The 23,161-nt window shown below is 41.2% G+C and overlaps 1 protein-coding gene across 2 annotated transcripts in view; it reads right to left on the bottom strand.

Moving 5' to 3' along the window:
• Positions 1-23,161, bottom strand: part of LOC124177772 (nuclear pore complex protein Nup88) — a 120,106-nt gene that overhangs the window by 9,397 nt on the left and 87,548 nt on the right. For both annotated transcript variants that reach the window (XM_046560562.1, XM_046560561.1), the window contains one exon: positions 11,536-11,705. In XM_046560562.1, coding sequence (XP_046416518.1) covers positions 11,536-11,705 — 170 coding nt within the window. The remainder of the gene's footprint in view (positions 1-11,535; positions 11,706-23,161) is intronic.

Genomic DNA, 23,161 nt, shown 5'->3' with positions numbered 1-23,161 from the left:
AAATATGAACTTTCTTGTGAAGTTTGCGCATAAACCCGCGGAGTGGCTAAGCACTTTCTTTGTGGGGATTCTTAACTTTGTCACCTCTTCCGGCCACTGAGGAGGGTGAAAATTTTGTCCGCGCAAGGGTTGCCCGCGGTCTCTGAGACTGGCTACGCGCCTTGAATCGTCGTCTGCTTCGAATTTTCGCGAAATTGACTCAAGGCAGCGTCGGGCGAGGAGCGACGGCCGGAAGTCGATGAGGAAATTCGCGAGGTGCGCATCTGTCGAATTGTAAGGAAACGATAAAATTGGACAAAACAATTCCAGTCGGCTGCAGCTTAGCAGAAATGGTGTGAGGGCTGTTTTAAGGCGTAATTTAACATAAATTTGGTAGGCAGAAGGAACGGGGGATGGGCGAATGGGTGGGTACCGGGATGGCCACCAAGATCACTGTGTATCTTTGTACCGGGCGACTTGGCCCTCCGTAGGGAAACTTTTTGATTGTATTACCAACACCAACCTACCACGGTGTTTAATGTGTTTGCTTTTTCGGCTGGAGAAACTTTTAATGCATTGTAAGCGGTAAATAATAAAGTTTCGTTCACTTTCGGACAAATACCGCGGCTACTCGTTAGGCGTCAGGTGAGTACCTACGTATCTTCTTCCAAGTACCTATCCATTATCAGAAGTCTACCCAATCGGACAAAGGACCACCGAAGCAGCGTCTGCTCTAAGGTGAAGCGATTATTCCCTAATTACGCGGATACTCGGCAGAATGTTCCCAAACCCAATTGGAAAAAGCGCCGATACTTAATCAATCGATTTTATCAATAAGCGAAATGATGCGTTGGTAGAGCCGTATTTGGGATTTGACATTCGCAACGAATCGTTCGACACATAGAAGCACGATTAGCCGATACTTTCGTGAAAAGTAAATAAAGAGATGAGAAATAGATTAGATGAAAATCGGAAACCAGTTTTATCGAGGCAAGGTCTGCGGCTCGGAATCTGCAGAGACGTCACACGCAGGTGGTTTAATGAGTTATGTCTAATCTATGCATCGGATTATCATAATGGGTCTCTCTCATTATATCTCGAGCATCCCCTTCCTCTACCGTCCTCCTTACTCCTCTTGCGATCCAAGGACGATGTAATATATTCTAAATAAGGTGATATTACGTTAGGCGGCCGCGTACGGCAAACTTAACTTCGGCAACTGTTGTCTCCAAGGGTGAGTTACAGGGCGCCTAAGTAATCGCAAAGAGTAAAAACCACATAAAGTACAGGTGGCGTCCTTCCCTTTCCTCACGCCTTTCTCATCCTCCTCGGCACACTCCCAAAGGACAGGAGTATAACCCACGTGCCTACACGAAATGGGACAAATAGCGGGTAGATCACTCGCATTATGATAAAGACTAAATCCATTCAGATTGCACAGCCAGCAAATGATGAGGAATCAGGGTGTTTAATTATCAAACCAAGTGGTAGGTACGGGGTCAGCTCATAGTTGGAATATCTTGAGTATCAAGTCAGTGAAAGTATACCTGCCGTAGAATAAAATGTAACAGATGTCCTATCACTGGGTAAAAAAATATCGAAGTGACTTTCTTTTGTTGGAAACGAGTTTCACTGATCTCAACGACTTCTTATCGAACTACAATTTTCTCGGCTGACTTTATTGGCAAACGAAAAATATACGTACCATCAGCACAAAGCTACTAAATCTGGTGTTCAGACGCACGTAATCTTTGGAGACGATCATACAGGAAGTTTTCAAAAATGGGCTTAGCTTTGTGTTTTATATTAATTTTTTTTATGTGAGAAGCCACCCGAATGTGTACGGTGCGAATGACGTGTGTTGTCGGTAATACAATGCGATCGAATAAAGTTCGTTAATAATAACGGCGTTCAATTTATTTCCAACAAGGGAAAGCTAAGAATAGATTGATATTTAATAAACACAAGCGAAGATCTAGGTCTGCAGTAAATTATCTGAGCTACACCATCTGGGACGTGATCAACGCTTCTCGGAGGAGTTCTACAGTAGTTTGAACTCGGGTCAAAGGGTAAATCCTTTGGCTAGTTAGAGCGGTTTCCGTATTGCACTTCGGTGGTATGGATTAGCTTATACCTATACGTACATATATGTATAGGTGCTCGCAGCGTCGTCCATTACGTATCTAGTTAATTAGTAAGTTACGAATAAGTTCTACGAGATTTTCGTATTCACGACGGCGTGTCCTCAAGTTCGTTCGCATCATAGCCATAAAATCAGGATGTTGCACAAAATATAACAGTTACCCTCAAGTTAAGACCTGTTCGCCGAGTTTGCCATAATTTATCCGTGTGCCCGCGTCCTGTGACTCTCGCGTCGTACGGTGGCGGGTTCGCCAGCGTCGCCTGCGACGTTCCCGTCGGCCCCGTCGGCAACTATGCCCGTTAATCCTGCCTAGCGTCTCCGGCCCCTATTTGCAAAGTCCCAGCGGCCCTTGTTGCTTCCCCTGCCCATACACCCCTCCGCCACCCCCTGGTTGCCACCTACTGTCCCGACGCCTTCCTTTACACCCCGAGCATGAAATACACGTACGGCCTTCGTGTATTTACCTGACCTCCTGCCGGTATGCATACCTACTCTAATTAAAGCTAGAGACTTTTCATTTGATAAACAATTGTACGAAGTTGACGGCGATACATTTTTTTACTGGGCGCAAAGAATGTGCCCCTTAGAATTTTGGCCTGTCGATATTGTTTTTTTCATAGACATCTGGCAATTTTTAGCGAATTATTTTTCCTCTCGCGATTAAGGGTCAAGGCTGACTATTTATTCTGGAGTGATTTTCAAGACTTTTCATTCGAATGCTTACACGAATGAGTAGATGAGACTGTCTGATGGTGTGTATTGCGAAAATGAATCTTCTTCCCTTCGCAACTGCTGGGCAAATGGCAAATGCGTACTCGACGGCAAAGAAATGATCAAGTAAATTAGCACGCGAGTGGACGATGACGAACGTTTCAAAAGTAAAAGTGAAAAATGAAAAAAACAAAGTCGTATCTGTCAGAATCTTTGAAGCGCATAATCACGATACAAGATGAAAAAAATTAGCGTCATTGAAGGTTTTACGGGCTTGGAAAACGGAAATGAAACTTCCACTCGTTGCATATCATCTGCAGTTCTGATTTGAGGTTACACGCGAAGGTGGTAGGCACAAACGTGAAGTATTCTACTCTGCGGAGCGAGGAATAGGGGTCCGCGGAAGGTTGAGTGCGATAGAAATTGAGATAAAAGAATAAAGGTATAAAGGATGCCCCTTTGCTTTCGGAGCGTGCGGATCGCACGTAGGATGGTAATTAAAAGAACCGACAGCTGTCTCTTTCGTCCTGGTTGGCAGCCGTGGTTTGCGTTTATTTCGCTACGTGCGAGGCATGTCTCGTATTTAAATTTTCCCTCTGTCTCTGCGGATTCTTTGATTAGAAAAGGCCGCCGGAGGTAGCAATGAGCTTGTGCATGTATATGACTACGTACAAATACATTTGCGCGAGGGCGCACGTCCGGCTATATACGTCATGCACACCAGCTCCTGTATCTTTCGTGCCCCAAAAAACCTATATTACTTTTGTATTCTTCCGACGTCCGTGGGGCTGCTGTTGACTCCCTTTATCTACGTGTACCTGCCCGGCTATATCTATGCATGCATCCCCGTCTTCCATCCGGAAGCTTTACATGCAGGATGTGTGGAATTTACTATTTCAAGAATTCAAGTGAAAATATGTATGTTATTATACTTGGGCAGGAAACGTAAGATTTATCAAATTCCGTCATTATTCGATTTGAAGTGGTCAATTCAACGAGTCAATTTTGATACGGAGAAAACCAGGCTTGGCTGACGATGTGCTTGCGGGAAAAACATGATTTCAGCAAAGCTATAGCGAGAAGAAAAGCAATTACGAAAGCGAAATTTCAGGCTCTTGAAAATGTATCTCGGTTTATTGATCACCCACAACGGACAAAAGTTGAATCAAAACGAACCGATAACCATTTGCACAAGGATCAATTTTACCGGCAATCAATTGAAATTGTACGGGCACGCAAGTTATACAACTGGTCGTTTTAATTTCACGAATTGTCGGCGGTGGTGGTTGAATAGGAAATTTCTTTATGTTCATAGAAGCGTTCTTAGAGATGCAGAGAGCTGCGGGAAAGGTGGATGCAGAGGCTGGTGGATGCACCGCGTATAATATAATATACATACACTCGCATATATGCAAAGTACTTAAAGGCTGCGCCTCTTGAAAAATACGAATTATTCAACGACGTAGAAAAATGTAGACCCGCCGTTATACGCCTGCTGTTACGGTGTGCGTGAACATCACGTAAAACCGCTCGACTCACGTTTGAGTCTTGATGGTGTCAGCCGCAGTGCATCAACTATGACGTTTCGTTTCCTTGCTTTGCTTTGCTTTACGCTCCTTTCCTTTGCGAAGAGTACAGTGCCGCTGTAGACCGCGATTCCAGCTCAGGAATTCAAGTTTGGCTCTGATGTGAGCCGGGGATCCAGCCCGGAGTCGGAGCTCTGAACCAGCTCAGCCGGTGGTGGTCGGGAGTCTGGCAAGATGAACCGGCTGATTAGCTCGTAAAACTTGCGATTGTTAACCGCGCCGAGATACTGAAAAGAACGTATAATACCGTGGCATCTTCTCCCCTCCCTCCCTTTCCACCCACCAATCTATGTGCTTCTACACACCCCGGCACGTGTGTGTCTATGAATGTTCACCACATTGCACAACTTCCCTCTCCACAAATTTGACACCCTGGTACTTCGTTCCATACTTCAATCTTTCGTCCCGAAACCACGGATTTCATTACATGCTTTATATATTAAATTAGAAACTTTTTTTTTCACTTTACCCAGTACTCGCGAACCCCGCGCAAAATCTTGTCTTTGCGGTTCTTCATCTCCCTATATCTACGCTATTTACCGATATTCCCTTACATTCTCTTAGAGCGGACGAATTTGGTTGAAATTGGCGGTGTAGGTTTTCGAGTTCGTTGGCAGCATGTTTTCGTTTCGATAACAGGCGGTTTTGGGTGTACTGGAGTAATTCCAGGGGGGAGACGGCACGGAGCGGCAGGACTACTTGACCACGTGGCGCGGGTTAATTTGGCGAAGCTCGTAAAGAGTGTCGAATTGGGCATCTCTGTAGGTCGTATAGTAGCATCAGCTCTCGGGCTGCGGGCGACTTACAAGAAGATACAGCCCAATCACCGTCCTCCGGCATCCCCGCCCCTCTCCACGTCCACCTTGTATACCTACGACCCGGCAGAGTTTATTTATTCATTAATTAATTTGTGGGAGGATAGCTGCAAATCACCTTGTCGCCATATATACCGCTGGCACGGGATCTTCAGTCTTCGCCGGGATAGTTGCGACTTGCGAGTTGAAAAATATTTTTTAACTATCTCTCCTCTTATATGTAGCCATGTTGGAAGAAAAGAAGCCGGATGGTTTTACCGCTTTTCGTATACACCTGCTTTATACAGGCGTGTGTACGCGAGAGTATACATCCGAAACTTGTCTGGGTGCTTGAAACTCTTTCTTCATTCAGGGTAGGTAGTATAAAAGTCGTGCGAAACCACCGGCGACGCGAGGACGTCGGTGAAAATTTAAGAGACAAGTTAATTTTTCCTTAAGAAAAAATTCTTCGAGACTACCCGCAAGAGTAGTTTTTTCGTTTTTACGCAGGTATCGCAGTAAAAAATTTCAAGGATCGAATCGCGAAAGCTGCAGGGTATTGAAGCGGATAAAAATATGGTCACCAAGTTATTTTTCTAAATTTTTTTTAACAATTACCCCACTCATAAAAAAAAGCAGAAGAAAATACACATTTTACGATGTAATTATACAAGTACTTTCACCCTTTCACGATGCTTTGACGGGAACCAAGGACCGTCGGAGACGTTACGCAGGTGTTTACTGTATTTTGCCAAATGCGTAAACTTAGGAGCAAAGCGTACGTGTGCAGAAATTTATCTGTAATCGTTCGAGTCAAGACTCCGGGAGGGTTTAACGAGTCCCGATATTTCACGAGGGCGGAGGGCCGGCCCTGCAGCTACTTGGTATAACGCGTTTATTTAAAAAATGATTTAACCAAACGGTTTTACATATGTAATCTAACGTAAACCTGGGCTAATCTCGGCGAACCACACGCCGTTGCCTCGTATATTCCCTCTGATAATCCATACGCGAGAGGGAGTCCCGGGCATCCCGCCCGCCCATCCCGGCACTCGCCGTTGACACAAACCCCTTTCACTCCGTCCCCCACTATCTGAACTTTTACCGCATTTTTTTCGATGAGCAAGCAGAGAGTAAAAATCGTCGTGCTGGGTCATTGTTTTGGGTTGTTTGCACACCGTGACCGACACGCCGCAACCCCGCGGGAGTGGCGACACCGCTTTGCAGTCGGCCGGCGCGCGATACAGAACGTGATTTAGTACCGTCGAATGAATTTTTCGCCTCTTCTTTTTCCTTTTTCATAACGGGGAGTAGGATCACCAAATCTGTGTCAATGGACTGGGTTCGGACGGGCGGCCAAAGAGCAAATCCTTGTTTATTCTTCTCTCTTCTTTATTGAGATTTATATCCTCTCGAAATTATCAAATGACGGACATCTCGCTTTTTGTCTACAGCGCCGGTGTTCCAAAATAGCCCAAGCGCAGAAATCATGCCGAGAAGTTTACGTCTGCAGCGCATTGAATTTTCAAATCTTTCATTTTTTAACATATACATACCTATGTATACATATATATATATGTACATATGCGAACGATTTATGAATCAGGAATTTATCAGAAACGTACAGAGATTTTTACATTTCCTTTTTTCTGCAAGCATGCGCAGCCTGCAGGGTTCGTTTGCAGGGGATGAATAATGATAAAAGCAAATAAGAGCATGAAATATCGGCGCAAGGTGGTCTATCTTGATCTCCCACGCGGACAGCTCGATCCGGCAGGGCGAAGCCGGAGTTTCCGGATGCGACCTCAGCTTTCGAAATTTGTCGCCGCAGCGTCCAAACTTCCCCCCCTTCCCCCCGCCCTTCCTCATTCTCAACACCTATATAATTCCTACGAGTGAATAGGTTTGATATGAAAGCGTTTTATGACCGATGATAAAACTCCGATTCAACCAGGTGTATACCTATACATATATGTATATGTATATACAACGCGGGGAGAGTTTCGAACAATATTTCACAATCACGCACAATTAAACGCGCATCTATAACACTGCAGTGAATTTTAATTCGCTTTATTTGCTAGTCTGTCGCTTTGAGCACTGCACGTCGTACGTATTACGGATATGATGAAATAAAAATTCGTAACATTCATTCAGGCTGCAGGGAGCGAGGCTATGGAATAAATGCATATCTGCGTAAGATATTGAAGCGTAATTCACGGAAGCCTGAGGATCGTTGAGTTTTACAAACTTGTGCGCAAAGATAACTATATTTACACGATAGTATAGGTGTTGTTCCGTATTAGAAGAAGATTTTTCTTGACCAATGACCGAGTCAGCTGATTCAGTCCACCGATTACGACGCGTTGTGATTTCGTTGTGATTTTTCATTTAGACTGAGACTACGCGCAGGTCCCTTAGGTCTGAGGTGTTAATCAGTATGAGCGGTTAACCACGTACGTGGCTTTTGCTTTGTGCATGAAATCATCGTATTTCCTTCAATTTTTTCACGTCGCGAGTAACTGCACGTTTATAATGAGGTAATTTGTAATGCGGATCTAACTTCTAGGAGGACTGTAACAGCCTCTACCCTACCTTCCTTACAGACTCCTACAACCGCCTATATACGTATATTTACTTACCAAGTATAGCCTACGAAATGAAATCTCGCGCGACTAAACCCAACCGCTGCCACCACCTTAGCCCGTAACCCTTCAAGATATTCCGCTAATCTTTTAATGGCCTCAGAAGTAGAAATTAGTCCGACGCGGTCTCAACGCTTCGCGATATGAATAGTTAATTCTCGAAAACCAAAAATGAAAGCACTGAAAAATATTACGAAAAACTAAAATCAGAAACTAATTACGCCTTTCGCGAAAGATATAACGTTACGCGAAGTCTGTGCGCCAAATCGTCGTAACTGCAGGCACAACATGCAGAAATCGGATGTGAATTTGAAATGGAAGAAATTGAAAGGAATCTAATTGCATTCGTCGACGAGATTTTATAAGAAATAATTGATCGATTTGGTTGGTCCGATATAAATTACACTCAGTTTTGAATTCTCTTCGCGTATACCACAGGTATGGATGATACCGACGATGACCTGGTAGGCGATCCGGAGGAAGGACCAGACCGGGCCTCGTTGCCCTCGCGCGCTCGGCTCATAAACGTACAGATGAAAAAATAAAACGACGCCATCGAGAGAGCGCCATGCATAAATGAAGTGGGACCCCCGCGATTCCCGTCCTCCGGCCATCCGCTATGCCAGGTCGAAATACTTTCGCTCTTTTCCTTATTTTACCTTCGTTTTTCTTTATTTTTTTTTTTTTTTATTTGTTCCATTTTCTTTTTCACCTTTTTTGTTCTCTCTTTTTTCCTTCTTTACCTTCGTTCGGCATTATTGTGACTTAGAATGCGTGGAGCGGGCATTACGGTTTACGAGGCGAACTTTCGGGGGTTAGGAGAGGCGCGAATTATTCATAAATGGCGGAGGCGAGGTGAAGGTGGCTTTGCCTTGCTATACACTCGCTGAATGCTACCGAATATTACGCCGAGCGTCCTCGCATAATAAACACATAACAGTAATCCTTAAAACAATAATTAGCTTCAAAACCTCGCCCGCCAAACCCCGAGAACTGTTTCTGTATCCGCCAGCAGGAGTGGGGAGGAACGAAGAGCGGATAAGGTGGTGGACTGGAGGGTGTACTCTCTCCTCTCCGAAGGGTGTTAATTTCCTATTCGTTTAAATTAATCCGCGTTCGCTTGTAAGCCACTCGATATAAGCCAACCGAGCACGTTTCTTTGCTGACCGTTTCTACATTTCCATCTCTAGCACTCATACGTGTATGTAACCTGTTGATATTTCAACAAAAATTATTCCAGCTATGGCAAAAATTGATGTTTGTCAAGTTAATTTCAAAAATTCTTTTTATCACGATCTTATCCACGTTGGAAAGAATTAATATACACCTTTTACATATATATGTTTTGATGCGAGCAACTTTGCTGTCCAAGAAGGTTCTCGTTGAATATAAAGCCGAAACGGAAAAGGCTTCGATTTACTTTTACTCAACGATACAATGGGTGATATACTTATATCGGAGTATTTGTCAAATGGAAATATTTATTCTTCAATTTGACGTAATAAATTGAAATGTAAGTTTGGGTGGTTAATGTCAAGACACGAGCTTCCGTCGTGATTTTGAAAAATCTTTGCAAGAATAACCAATCCTGGTTCCCACTGTACGAAAGTTTGCTTCTGCGTCACGGTGAAATGGCGGATGAAAGTTCTTAAGAAGAGAACGGGGTTGGGGATGAAGTGGTGATAGTTTTAATCCAGTGTCTTGGGGTCCACGGATTCCGCAAGCGGTAGTTAGTGGCTGGCAAGTCGCGCACCCGCACTTGCCGCGCTGATATCATAAGCCGAATAATTGCCATTATTGCAACCATTTTGCTAATCCACCGGCAGCCTGGTGCAAGGCGCCGCGGCGTGGTGTTCTTCACCCGGAAGTCAAATTAATGTTTCACGGTTTAAGTATAGGTATGTTCATCCGAAGCTCGCCGGGAGAAAGCGGGGAAGAAAGATGCACCAGAGCCGTGAGATTTTCGTTTACCTTGAAATTCTGAACCTCATTCAGATTTCCGTCGGTATGAAATCAGGGAATCCGAATCCGTTTTCGCCTTCAGAAATCGGGGAATGTTCGATACTTTGGGGCACGCCAGTTTATACGCAAAACTCAAGTCACTGTTATGATCGTCATGCGAAGGTGGTGCAAGAAATTTCCCGTCTTACAGCGGAAGATTTGTATATACCGTGTACAAAAATTAGTATGAAAAAGATGGTTACAGTACCGGGCGTCTGGGTTCAAGGTGTATAAAATAGCGGAGCAAAGTGTGATTGTAAAAGTGTGCTCTTTCGCTAAACTGCATGCAGCAGCTCGGGGACAGCGGGCCTTAAATCCCTGAGATTTGTTCTAATGGCTGCAACTTGCTTACAAACTATTCGCGTCGCATTCCCCCTTCCATGTTTCGTGTGTCACGTGTATATATTTACCTAGAAAGTATACCTCAAATATGTATATGTGTGCACGTTCTAGGTTACAACGGTGCCTGGGTATGAATGCGTCGGAGAATATTATACGTCCGATTGTGTAAATTTGGCGGAACACTCACCGGGACGCTAAAGGAAGAGCGAGTCCAGTGTGAGTGCAGAATTTGAAACGAAAAATTTCACTTCTGAATCCAGCCTTTGTTTTGTACGTTACGTATTCTTTTGGCATGCCAAATAATGTAATTAGTGAGAACTGTTTTTTATTTCCGTCCTTCAAAGCAAACGATACTTAGGTCGACTAATCACAGTTTGTCACAACACAGTGAAAATACATTTAGATACGAAACTGGAGTGGAAAAAAACAATAATTAAGAAGAGTCAAATGATGAGGGTTTTAGGCACGAAGAGTTAGATATGTTATAATAATAAATGTGAAATGTGAAATGTGGAAAGTAATGCCTAAGTAAGTTGGAAACGTGCGACATGTGAACGCCGTCAGCAGGATCGTGTTCGCGAAAAGATTGGATACCGACAGCATCGCAACTTGCGGACGGTTATCTCTAATAAGGCCACTAATTACGTGACATTATAATTGCCCGAAAGATTAGATCCTCGGGAGTTGGGCTGCGGGTGGGTGGCATGTGTTGTTGATGAGGCGGTTAGTATTCAGGGCTGCACCCCGCGCAGGACTTTTCAAAACTAACTAAGTAAAGCCCCGTTAATTCCATAAGAGGCTGCCTTATACCTTACATACCTTACACACAGTTACACCTCAGACCTCGTATACCTTATACCTCTCGCCCCGCTCGACGAACCCGACGAGAAGGGCTAGGCAGGACGGAAGGACGGAAGGACGGAAGGAAGGAAGGAAGGAAGGAAGGAAGGAAGACACGGTTTTGAGCATTATTATGACACCCCCGTAATTGCTAGATATTAGAACGCATCGCGAGACGTTGCGAGAAACGATGCTGTCTCCAATTACGCTTTGGTATGTTGATAACGCCGCGAGTCGCTGGTTGTCACAACGTTTATTCGCATTTTCTTTTCCTAGCAACAACCCAGTTAAAATTTCACCTTTACTCGTCAGCTGTATTAATCACGGTTAGAGTACCATCTTTTTACCGTCTACTTTCGACTATTATTTTCTTATTCAACGTATCCAATTAAGGTGCGAAAAAAGATCTTCAATGTTATCACCCACACCATGAGATTTTCACAAGTTCGAAAACGTGAAGATATGTTAAACGGTATGAAGGTGTTGAGACTCACCGACAGGAAATTACTTCTTTGCCACCTTGAAACAGAGCGTCTTTTCCCCATCGTTTTGGCAGCTCTACGACAGCTATCCCGCAGTTACCCCAGATTGCAAGTTGCGTTGTGGTTTCATTAATCTGCAAGTTTGTCACCTCGTACGTGGGAGGATCTGTGAGCAGTAATGTCTGAAAAGATAAAAAGTAAATTAGGATTAGCATTCGATGTTACCGTTGCACTATCTAGGATTGAATCCTATTAGTTTGCTATCCCGAAGCGGGCAGATTATTTGGAACCAGATACGTTTTGATATTCCATTATTGCATGGGTTTCAATCGACACGTCGGTTCTCTTCGTCATTCAGATTGTTTTGTTATTACATGTACGTACAGACTCTGAGGGTTCGGAGAAAAAAAGGAGACAAAAAACATCAATTAAGTGTTGAAATATGCATGCGAGTTTACAGAGGGTATTCCTAACTCTGGAATGGATACGCCTTATCTTCAAAGATGTACGGTAAGGAGAGGTATACATATACATGTCTTGCCTAGCGACGAACGTAACTCACAAAATATCTGCTCAATTATTCACTCTGAGGGGCGGGAGACGTCTTCATTTTAAGAAGAAGTGCACCGTTGTGTGTGCGTCTGTGTGTGTGGGCGGCCTTTTACCCGAAATCATATTAGGATGTATCTTACTTGAGACTTGAGTGGAATACAGTGAGCTTTGTGGCTTTATTACGAGTAAAAATTTTCCACAAAAGTATGAGCGTTGATATGACGATATTAATACGCGTTTGCGTCTACACGCATTATTATTTGTCATAAGATTTTTACGCGCCAATTTGGGGTGAAAAATCTCGTCGCCAAATATCGCACCAGCGGCTACAAGCAGGTGTTCTAATAATAATTTCCAATAATTTTTTTTCTCATTCCGACACACCGCATATTGAGATTATTATTATTATTATAACAACAACAATAGGATTAATAATAATGACAATAACTGTAACAGTACCAGCAATAATTAATACATGCAGTAGAGAAACGATTTATAAAAAGAACAAACGGTTTACTTTGAACTCTTCGACGAAATTTATCGGCAAACTTGAGGCTTGTAAGACGTTTGCCAAACGAGAAAATTACTGCAAGGAATTCGATGCCATTCTCAAAACAAGTTATATTGATTAAAAAAGTTTATAATACGAGGTCACCACTTATTCGTTCGTTACTTTGATTTTTATGTAGTCGCTGGCGTCTACTCGTGAATATGGTACCCAGACTCTCGATATTTAATTTCGCAGGAATTTCTACGTAGCCCGTTTCAAAGTAACTTTGGGAAGGATATCAGCCCATGGAGACGCGATTGCTTCTCAGGGCACGGAACTTGCGTTGGTTTTATTACTTTCAAAAACTCAAGCAGCCTTCTTGGACAAAGCCACGTTTCACTTTACACTCACTGGAAGTACCAAAAGCGGTTTACACACACGGTATTTTCGCGCGGATGATTCGATTTCTGCATCTTCATTAGGCTTCCTATCCAACAACAAGTGTGTAATCCCGTTCCCAGGCCCGAAACTGCCTGTGTTAGGTTTTACAGAGTTCAGGAAGTGCTCTTCGTATATATTGCCAAATATGTAAATCCATGTATCACAAACGTGAAAAAGGGCTCAACAGCGCGATTTTGAATTCAATTCTGAGCAAAAACACTACAATACAATATCATTTGATGCAGAAATAAAGACTTTGATATTTCGAGATACATACCTACGTCAACGTCGAAATCGACCATGGCACCTCCTTAAGGGAGTCGTCTAGTGTGAAGGCTGTTGTTATAAAAGGTTTTTTGGCTATTTTTTCAAGACAATCGTTGAAATAAAATGATTCTCATAATATATTTATCGACATTTAAACAAACTTTGTCAATTGTTTGGACACGACTCAGTTTAAAAAAAAAAAATTTGCATTTTCTTTCCATATGTTTAGCTCGTAAATCAAAAACTACCGTATGGTCGAAGTTTCTTCAATTCGAAGTTACTTCGGATTTTCGTATTGGTTTCAATGATCTAGGATGGGAGTTCCAGGTCTATTATGAATTTTTTAAATGAGAACTCACAATGATTGAGCTGTCGAATCGTAATATCGTTTATTAGCTCATATGGAAAAAGCCCGAGGCATAAAAACCCATGACGTTATAACGATCTTTATATGATATCAAATCGGCTTAGTGTAAACGGACGTTGCCCGTTTGACTCACACCATCGCAATCTCGTGTACACGATACGTTGGTTTCGCATTTTTTTTTTCGTGTATCCGTACCGGGGGATCTTGAGCTATTGCCGTCCCCTCGGAGAGATGTTCATTGTCAAAGGATCGGAGAATCTCGAGCCGTTGCCGTTCTCTCGATCTCTATGACAAGAACTATTTTCGTCAACCGCGTGAGGTTGGATGTGTATCGGCCTTAAGCCTTGACGTGAACGTGTTTTCCGGAGCGCGTCGTTCTGACGACTGCTCCGAATTCGCGCGCGCGCCTGCTCACTCGTCAGCGAGAAATCAGGTACCAGTGCTGCCATGAACCGATAGAGCGCGGCGATTTCGAGAAACTACGACGGCGCGATAGCCAAACGACTTTCAGTCACCAAACAACTACCAAAGCCGTCATGATTGTCCTAGTTCACGCGATACGTATAGGTATAATAAAGACGCCGTCAAAAATTGAGCAGGATCGGTCTAGTGCTTTTTGAGATATCATGTCTACACTTTTGAATAAAGGATGTTTTGAGAAAAACGTGTTTTAATGTTAGCGTGTTTAAAGTTTTGACCTCGGTTTTGACGTCGATTTCTGTATTAAATGGCATGGAAATTTTGCTTACCATTAATCTGCAATTCCTGGGACATATAGGAGGTTCACTAACGCACATCATTCTAGTCTTGAACTAGCTCTATCGAGATGCTCACTGTGCATTGTATCACTCAAGTACTCATAACTTCTTCAATTTTTGAAAATTTGGCATCGGCTTTGGGCCAAAATATTCTTTAAAAATGTAGCTATAATAATATGCAAATAAACGGAAACGATTTTTTTCAAATTTCAGGACCGGGCGACCCTCTCAATGCCAAATGCTGCGCTGTGACATGTTGGTATACCTTCATGAATATATGAATATATCAAAATTGAAACTGATACCGTATAATAATATAATAAGGAGACGAAGACAAAGTTATCATTGCTATTATTTCATATTATACTTCGCACCGTCCGTAACGTTGATTGAAAATTGAAAAGAGAATCTGATAGACTGGAGGGACGAGCGAGCTCACCGCACCGTGAAATTATTAATATTCCGTCCAAACTCTCTTAAGACGGTCCAAAACGTATCTTGAGAGAAAAAAAAATCACAGTTCATTATCATCGGTATAATGGGCCGCGAGACAGCCATTCGACCTTCAAGGACGAACGAGTTTATTACCGAGTGCTGCCAAGTTTCCGTAACCAAACACGATTATTTTTCCATATTATCGTGCAAATCGACAATCTACATTCTCAAAAATTTAAATCGGCAGATCGCAGCCTGTGTGAGCTGTGATAAATTAAAACTCTAATCGGATCAAATAGCAATATCCCCCTCGGGCTGATTCCTTATTGAGTTAGACAGAAATCAATCAATTTCGCTGGCGATCACACGGTAACTATATTTTGCCCTCAGGCAAATTGTTACCAAACCTGATATAAGCAAAGAGCAATTAATTGTTACTCTCACTTGCCTGTTTGTCCAAACTGACGAACAGAGTACCTGCATCTTTCGAATAGTATAATCATTGTATAACGTACGTTACTTTGAATGAGAGAAAAGACCGCAAGTAGATTGCTGGGACTATTTAAACAACAAATTGATTGTTGCGAAATTTTTACATTTTAACGGAATCAGTCTACCTGAGATTAATTTGTATTCGATTTCATGCCCATGACGCTATGCAAAATTCAGTAGATAGATATATGAGAATGTGAAATCAATATATGTAAATATATGTTACCTCTGAATCGGTCTGTACTGTTTGGTTTCATCAGAGTCATTAATTAAAGTTCTGCACGGATTAGAGTCCATGCCGCAACGAAACAATTTGCATTGGACAGCTGGACGCATACAGTATTTGTAGATCTTCACCGTGATGGACTGCAGACGTTGTTTGAGTGCATTTGGTGTTGCCGAATAAAGTTTGTATTCTCAAAAGAGCTTCCCTCGTTAAAACAAATTCCCTGGAGCCAAGAAACAGCGAGCAACGAGCAAAGAGCAAGGCGCAAGGAGACGGTGGATTACCAAGTACCTTCTCTCAGTGCGACGAACACATTTATTAACAGCTTCCACCCTCTGTATACTTTGGTAGCTGTCTACTGTCTTGTCCGGGGTTGGAACGAAAAAAGACGTCACATTGTCGACGCCTTATTAATCCGGAAGCGAGGATGGGAGGTGAGAGAGGGCGAGCTTTGAAGAAATTAAAAGAACAGAGCGTATAATGTGAATACATCCATCCACTCCCTCCGCCGGCGCCCCTAACCATTTTTACTTCGCCCCAGCCAAGTATGAGGCAGATAGACATCTTGAGCCTTGTCACGGTTTAAATGCGATGGTATACCGGGGTATTTTTAGCTGCAGAGTGATTCGATTATTTCTTACGTCGACTTTTGAGCTCTCGACATTTCGCTTCACTATGCATGGATAGCGTGTCCTTGGGGAAATTAGAATTAGGTAAGTATTCCTCGATTATTGACTGTGAATTTATTCGTACACTCACCATTCTCAGTAACGATTGTCACGTCTCTAACTGCTGCATGCTTAAACTGAACGAAGTTATCTGACTTCAATGTGAGCTGACCAAGGAGTAGCAATTTTTACATTTCTTCGTACTAAATTTAATACAAAATCGGGGTTGGTGTAGTAGGTTTTGAGGAAGTTGTTGGCAGGTTATAAAATTAAAGAAATTACGAGATAAATTTGCGCGAAGACTGTGATAACAGAAAGAAAAAAAATATCTATTTTAATAAAACAATGAGAAAAGGAAAGATGAGTGATGGATATTGAATAAGAGAAGGATGACCGAAGACGAAAATAACAGGGAGAGAACTATGTGATCCTAGGCTGTTCCAAGGACCTCGTGGAGCTTCCTGGCTGCGATAGGAGAGGTCTCTTCCAACGCACTCAAAAGGGATGAATCTTGGTGGGTATTACTAAACGTTGGTCCCAGGCACTTGGTCCGGGGTTTCGGCCAGGCCATCGAAAGACCGCAAAATTATAAGACTGAGTCCCCGATACTCGGTCGCTTCCCAGGCTACTTGAGAAGCATTTCTTAAGTCCTTGAGCCCGTTGTCTGGTATTATGCTTATCTTAAGATATTCTAGCTTATTCTATTTATTTACAAATATTTTCCGGAGCAGAATGGAGTTTTGGGATTTTTTTGCCCTCATCGCCAGCGAGGCGCGCGTACGAAATTAACGTAGTTTTACAACAGTATGTGACGTAGTTATTGTATTAGAACTTGTTCTAAGTTGTGAGGAACCGTTTAATGTTTCCGAAGATCTTATATTCTGACAAAAAAACAATAAAGTAAATAACACCAGATTTTTCACTGTCATAATCACACCTAGAACTTTTTCTCCAAGTTTTAGGTTTCAGCTTTAAAGCATTAAACGAATCCATCTAGACGTAAACAGGGTTAGATTTGGTTGTGCGGAAGAGAGATAAATTTGTCAAAGGGTGATCGATATAGTTTTTTTAATGTTGATTATAAACAGAGTCAAGGTATTTCCGTCACTGTGTACGAATACAAGGGGGAAACTATTGCCAAATTCAGATTAGCAAAACTTACCCCGTTATAAATAACTTACAATTAGATTCGATTTAAGGTAGCATATGATAACAGGCAAGAATTAGATTTTCCGTATACAGATTGTCATAAATACGATGATTGACTTTTTTCAAGTGCACGTACGGCGATATAAATGAGGAAATACGTGTGTATGACCTGAATAAAATGTATATATTACAAATAAATTTTTTCTCAACTAATGCATGAGATTCACAAATAACTTCGTTCCATTCGGCGAGGTAAGATGAGGCTTTTTGTAGCACATTTGTGTAACACTTCGGTAGTGATTGAAGATTTTTGAAACAGAGACACACGTGTCAGTGATTTTGTCAATTCTGAACCTTGGCTATGATTCATCAAAGATTCTGCGTGCTAACTCTGTATTTTACAAGGACATTTATCTGTGTTTTCCTCTTGTTTTAACATTTTATTTGTATACATCCTTTCAATAACGTCGTAAGAACGACCAATTACAATGTTCATATCGGAAATTGCTCTGATCTGCATGGTGTTAATTGAAGATTCATTATCCTCGCTTTCACGGCCATTTTCACGAGGTGGTATCAGATAGGATATCGCGGCAAAGATAGCTGCCATCGACGTCCTGGATTTGTTAACTGCTTCGATTTCTGCACTATCGGTATCGCATTCAATATCGGCATCGTGTTGTTGATTTATTCGCGCTGGAAGAAAAAGAAATTTTGTCATAGCCTGGGCTGCGTAGACTACAACTTTCTGTACGATTTCAATTTCATCTCGTATTCCAGAAAAATGTCCTTGGTTCATTGACTCCACGATGCTATAAGTGAGCGCAATCCATTGTTTTATTGCGACGGATGTTGAGTAAACAGCGGGTTTCACGGCAGACGAAAATTCGGGCAGTATTTGTTGAGTTATTTCAAAAAAAGTGCTAATCGAAATCTCGAGGAAACCAAATGTTTTATCCATACAACGATCAATCGAAGAGGTGTTATTACTCGCGTCCTTTATGTTACCAAACATATTCATGAATGCATTATTGATCATGGAAAACGATTTTTCCCGGCCTTTTTGTATCATAGATAAACCATCCATCAGTCTCGGCTTCTTTGATTGCACGGATATGGAAAGAAATTGCAGTGGGTGAAATATATCGATAACTATACTTTTCATCAGGTTGTAGGTTCTCTTTTTGGCGGCGGTGATGCGGGTTGAAATGAGATCATTTTCCATTCGAGTCAGTGGGTAGGCTTGATTGATAACGTCGCGAATGACACTGCACACTGAGTCGAATGCAGCTATGATGGTCTCAACTGTTCTCTTTCTGTATTCATAAATCATATTTCCGAGTTGAGTGTTGTTCTTTTGGCCGAATGCATTGAACATATGTTGCATTGCAGCCGTGAAGTTCGAAGTTGCTTGTTCCTGGAAGTCTCTGACTTCAGCTAGAATTCCGGCACAATTTTGACAGTATACTAGCAGGGTCGACTGGTAAATAACCTCAATCACATTGGTAAAATGGTAATGCATTGCTGACCTTGCTGTTTCAGCTGTTGCTGAAGCTCCAGGATTGATGGTTAAAAATGTATCCATCATCAAGTTGCTTGCACTTATTAATTTATTGATTATTTCAGTCAAGTTGACCTCTGGAGCTGCGATGGAGTAATTCGTTGGCAAATAATATTTACTTCCATTCTGATTTGTGATTATAATTTTGGCTAAGAAAGTTTCTATTATTTCAAATATCATTGTAAATGCATCGCGAAAATCAAAAGACGCTTTTGTTTCGTTATTTTGAATAAGAATAATGGATGTGATTTTAGACCGGTCAGGGGAATTTTTGTTCACTAGAATAAGTCGTATTGCGTTGAAAAAATGTTCAATGACACTCTGGAATGCGGAGCTTAAATCGGAGCGTGCTATTATAATCTGAGCTGAAAGCTTCGCATAATTGACGTTGGTCACCGTAGAAGCCTCAACCACAAGCTCAAGTACTTGGTCCATACCAATCAATAGCATCTCAAATTGTGAAGTTGCGTTTACTCGAGATTCGTCAATCACAGTTTGAATTTCATCCGAATACTTTTGGCCGTTTTGAATCGCCGTGAAGACAGCTTGAACTATATTCCGAGCGGTGGAAGGTATTGAATTATGAAAAGTTTCAATTTCCTCTGACGATTTTACCGCATCAAAAAAATTACTTACAAGTTTTTTCAAGGCAAAATCTATCATAAAACTGGATGTCATAGCACTTGAGGATGTTCCGGAATCGGTTATTGTAGCCATACGCAACACGACGTGACTAAAGTCCTTGAAGTTGTCATACGTTTCGTCTTTTGCAATATCAATGTTGCAAGAGTCAGATTCAGATGCGCTTATGTATTCGCTAGCAGTTTTATTTATCTCGGATATCGCGGCATTCGTGATACTGACAGTAACCGTTTGGGCAGCAGCCGCTGCCATTTCCTGACCCGAGTCGATGACGGAGAAGTGTCCGAACAAGTCAACACCACTTCCGGAAAGAGCGAGAGATTTCAATTTAATTGCGGTATGGATCAAATTCATCCTTTTTCTGACCGTGGCTATTGTTCTGTTCCTGTATTCTTCCAGCGTACAGCAACGACCCTGATTTTCGGGGTTAATTCTGAAAGCAGCCTTGGCCAAGATTTCCATTCCACTAAATATAAATTCTTTTTCAATCGTATTTTCTGAAATTACACTTAGCTGGATCTCCTTAAATAAAGCTTCGATTTGAGATTCGTATTTTTGGACGCCTTGTATTTTCATGAAAAGTTTCTCAATCACAGTATAGATTGCAGAAATTGATGCGTGTAGATTATCTCCTAGTTTAGCTAAGATCTCCGAATAGCTGTCACTACACTGGTTTGAAGTATTTATTATGAGATAAATTGAGGCAAAAATGTGATCAACTTCCATCATTGAGTAGTAGTCGACGACGTGTCGGATGTTTGTGTTCGCCGAGGATGCCGCTGGTTGCGTTCCAGCAATTGTATTTGACACAATCAAATATGCACTATCAAAGGCGGTAAGTGTTTTGTTTTTGGCCACTCGAATTTCATTCGAGACATGCTGACTCAAGATTCCATTTTCGTCAATAAGTCTATCCAAAATGTCACCTTGGAGATCAAAAATATGACCGATTCCTTCTATGGACAGACGAGTTGCTGTCTCTAGGTCAGCTTTTATTCCACAGTAGTCGATGTCAAACGAAGAACCGGAAGCAGTAATTGGCTGCACTAATCCGAGAAAGCACTGTGCAATTATCACGAGCACTATGAAAGTACTGATTTGGATTTTCATTTTTACAGAATAACATTTTTTGTACAAGGCGTAGCTTATATAGAGGTCTAAATTTGTAGCGCATATTAATACAGTTGCTGTTCAACCGTTCATACAGTTTTTTGAAAAACTAGGCCGGCTGTAGTCGTCTGAGCAAACAATTACAAGTATACTCAGCCTGTATGTTTGGTTAATGTAGTATTTGGAGCGTGACTCGATTTAGTGTAAATTTGGAGCGTATTTATTCAATATAAATAGAACTATCATGTTATTTACAATAATTTTTTCGGCTTCTTTCATGCGCAGTAATACTTCGGCGCATACGTATTACTAAGAACTTTCATCAGTTTTTTTTGTTGCTAGCATTTTTCCACTCGATCTTACAAACGTATGGGAACATCTCTTTTAACGTCAAGTTACGTCCATGTAAATAATGTCGAAAACATTTTCGTTTCCGGCATGATTGTGGTGGAAAGTATAACGTAACGAATGCTGCTGTAGAAGATTTTCTGGCTGATTGTACCTAAAAATTCTAGAGATTCGTAAATATTAAGTTTCATTGATGTAAATCATAAAATTAACATGGTTAACCCCTTGTAGCCCCGTGTGACATTTCTGTAACAAACTAAATAAGATCCTACAAAATCCATACGGAAGGTATTAATGACAAGTCCTTAAATGCTATTTATTTTAAAATTTATGATTTTGGGCTACAAGGAGTTAAATACCTAGTCTAGAGAATTTAATTCGCTGCAATGCGTGTATATAATTGATAGAAACATAAAAGCCTATTCCATAGTCATAAACGATTATATGACGCAATTTCCAATTAAGGATTTCGCTCACTAATACAATTTGAATTCACTAAAATTCGTGAGTTTATGTCAATGCAAAAAAGAATTATCTCAGATATTTCATAGCGTAAGTAATTTATGGAACGTATTAAATTACTGACTTACGTAGGTCACCAAAGTTCTTCAAGTAACACTGCCCAACACTGTGTGAGTAATCAATCGTCGAAGAATCAAGCTTTCGTACATAAGATGTGACGAATAGGAAAAAATAGGTTACACGTGTCTAAATACAATGCATTAGTTTCGGAACGCAATTAGGCCAACGGCAGATGAACACTTCCATAGTATTACACAAAATTCATAACAGAAAACGATTTTATCCGAAAGACGGTCTGTCTTCGATTGAACAATTCTGGAAAAGTGGGACATTTAACGCAGCGTTAAGAGTCACCCCCCCCCCTCTACAGTCCACACGATACTTTATCTAACAATACCATATTTCCGAGCTTTCCTTCTAAACTGATTTATTAGAGGTGCTACTACGGGAAAGTGTGGGAGGGGGGGGGGTCCAGTAACTTAATACTATATAAATAAAAAAAAAAAAAAAAAAAAAAAAAAAAAAAAAAAAAAAAAAAAAAAAAAAAAAAACAAACAAACAAACAAACAAACAAACAAACAAACAAACAAACAAACAAACAAACAAACAAACAAACAAACAAACAAACAAACAAACAAACAAACAAACAAACAAACAAACGAAGCATGACTAAAATAACATTTAAAAAGAATAAAATCGGTTGAAATATATTGAAGTAACGGGTTTTATCGTTTAGAATTTTCACTTACAATGAACCAAGAATTGTTTAAAAAAAACATGATGATTTTTTGACGAGGTATCTTTGACTTTTAGACCAGATTTATCAATATTTTGTTGCTCAGCTGATTTAATTTCTCCGGGGGTCACGCAGTTTCAATTTTTTGCCGTTTTGGCGGTGGAGTAACGGACGACGATATTATAATATGTTGCCAATTTTTGATTTGGCTTGTCATATATACATATATGTGTATATATTTCGTATATATTAGGAGAATTTTTAAATCGTAGATATAATGTGTACATCTCTAACTCAGTCATTGCTAACCTACATCGCTGATAATGTTTATTACAAATAATGTTGAATAAATAAAATCACGGCACAATTAAACACGGCCGATTGGAATTACTGACTTGTTGAATATTCGCCGCTTCTACGATTTCAGAACTTATTACACTTCCCACAGGGAGTTAGGAGCGTGTAAAAGCACACCCGTAATCCGGGAAAACCTATTCCATCAGATACCTTTCCGTAAATATGGCACAATTTAACGAGGTAATTTTCAGGCGACAGGAGCCCATTCATGATGCACAACGATATGAAAATAATGCACAAGAACTTGAAATACAAGTTCGGAAATTGGGCGATTTCCGGTGAGTGCGAAGTTTGCAGTGTAATTTGCTAAGGCGAATATTACTTAGTGTGAGAGATCCAGGTAGAGTCGGACAAGCTAGAATGGGTAATTCTTGTATAAAAATTGCATCTAGTTAGTTTCGAATTAAACGGTTTAGAGACCCTAAGAATGTTAGGAATTGCGACTTGCCTTGATGAATATCAAATCTTGGAATTGCTTTCGCACATCATATTACAGTAGCTTTAAAACCCTCACTCG

Source organism: Neodiprion fabricii, chromosome 3, assembly GCF_021155785.1.
Source record: "Neodiprion fabricii isolate iyNeoFabr1 chromosome 3, iyNeoFabr1.1, whole genome shotgun sequence".
In the NCBI taxonomy this organism is placed as follows: domain Eukaryota; kingdom Metazoa; phylum Arthropoda; class Insecta; order Hymenoptera; family Diprionidae; genus Neodiprion; species Neodiprion fabricii.
The sequence above is the reverse complement of the archived record's forward strand: the minus strand, read 5'-3'. Positions and strand labels throughout refer to the sequence as shown.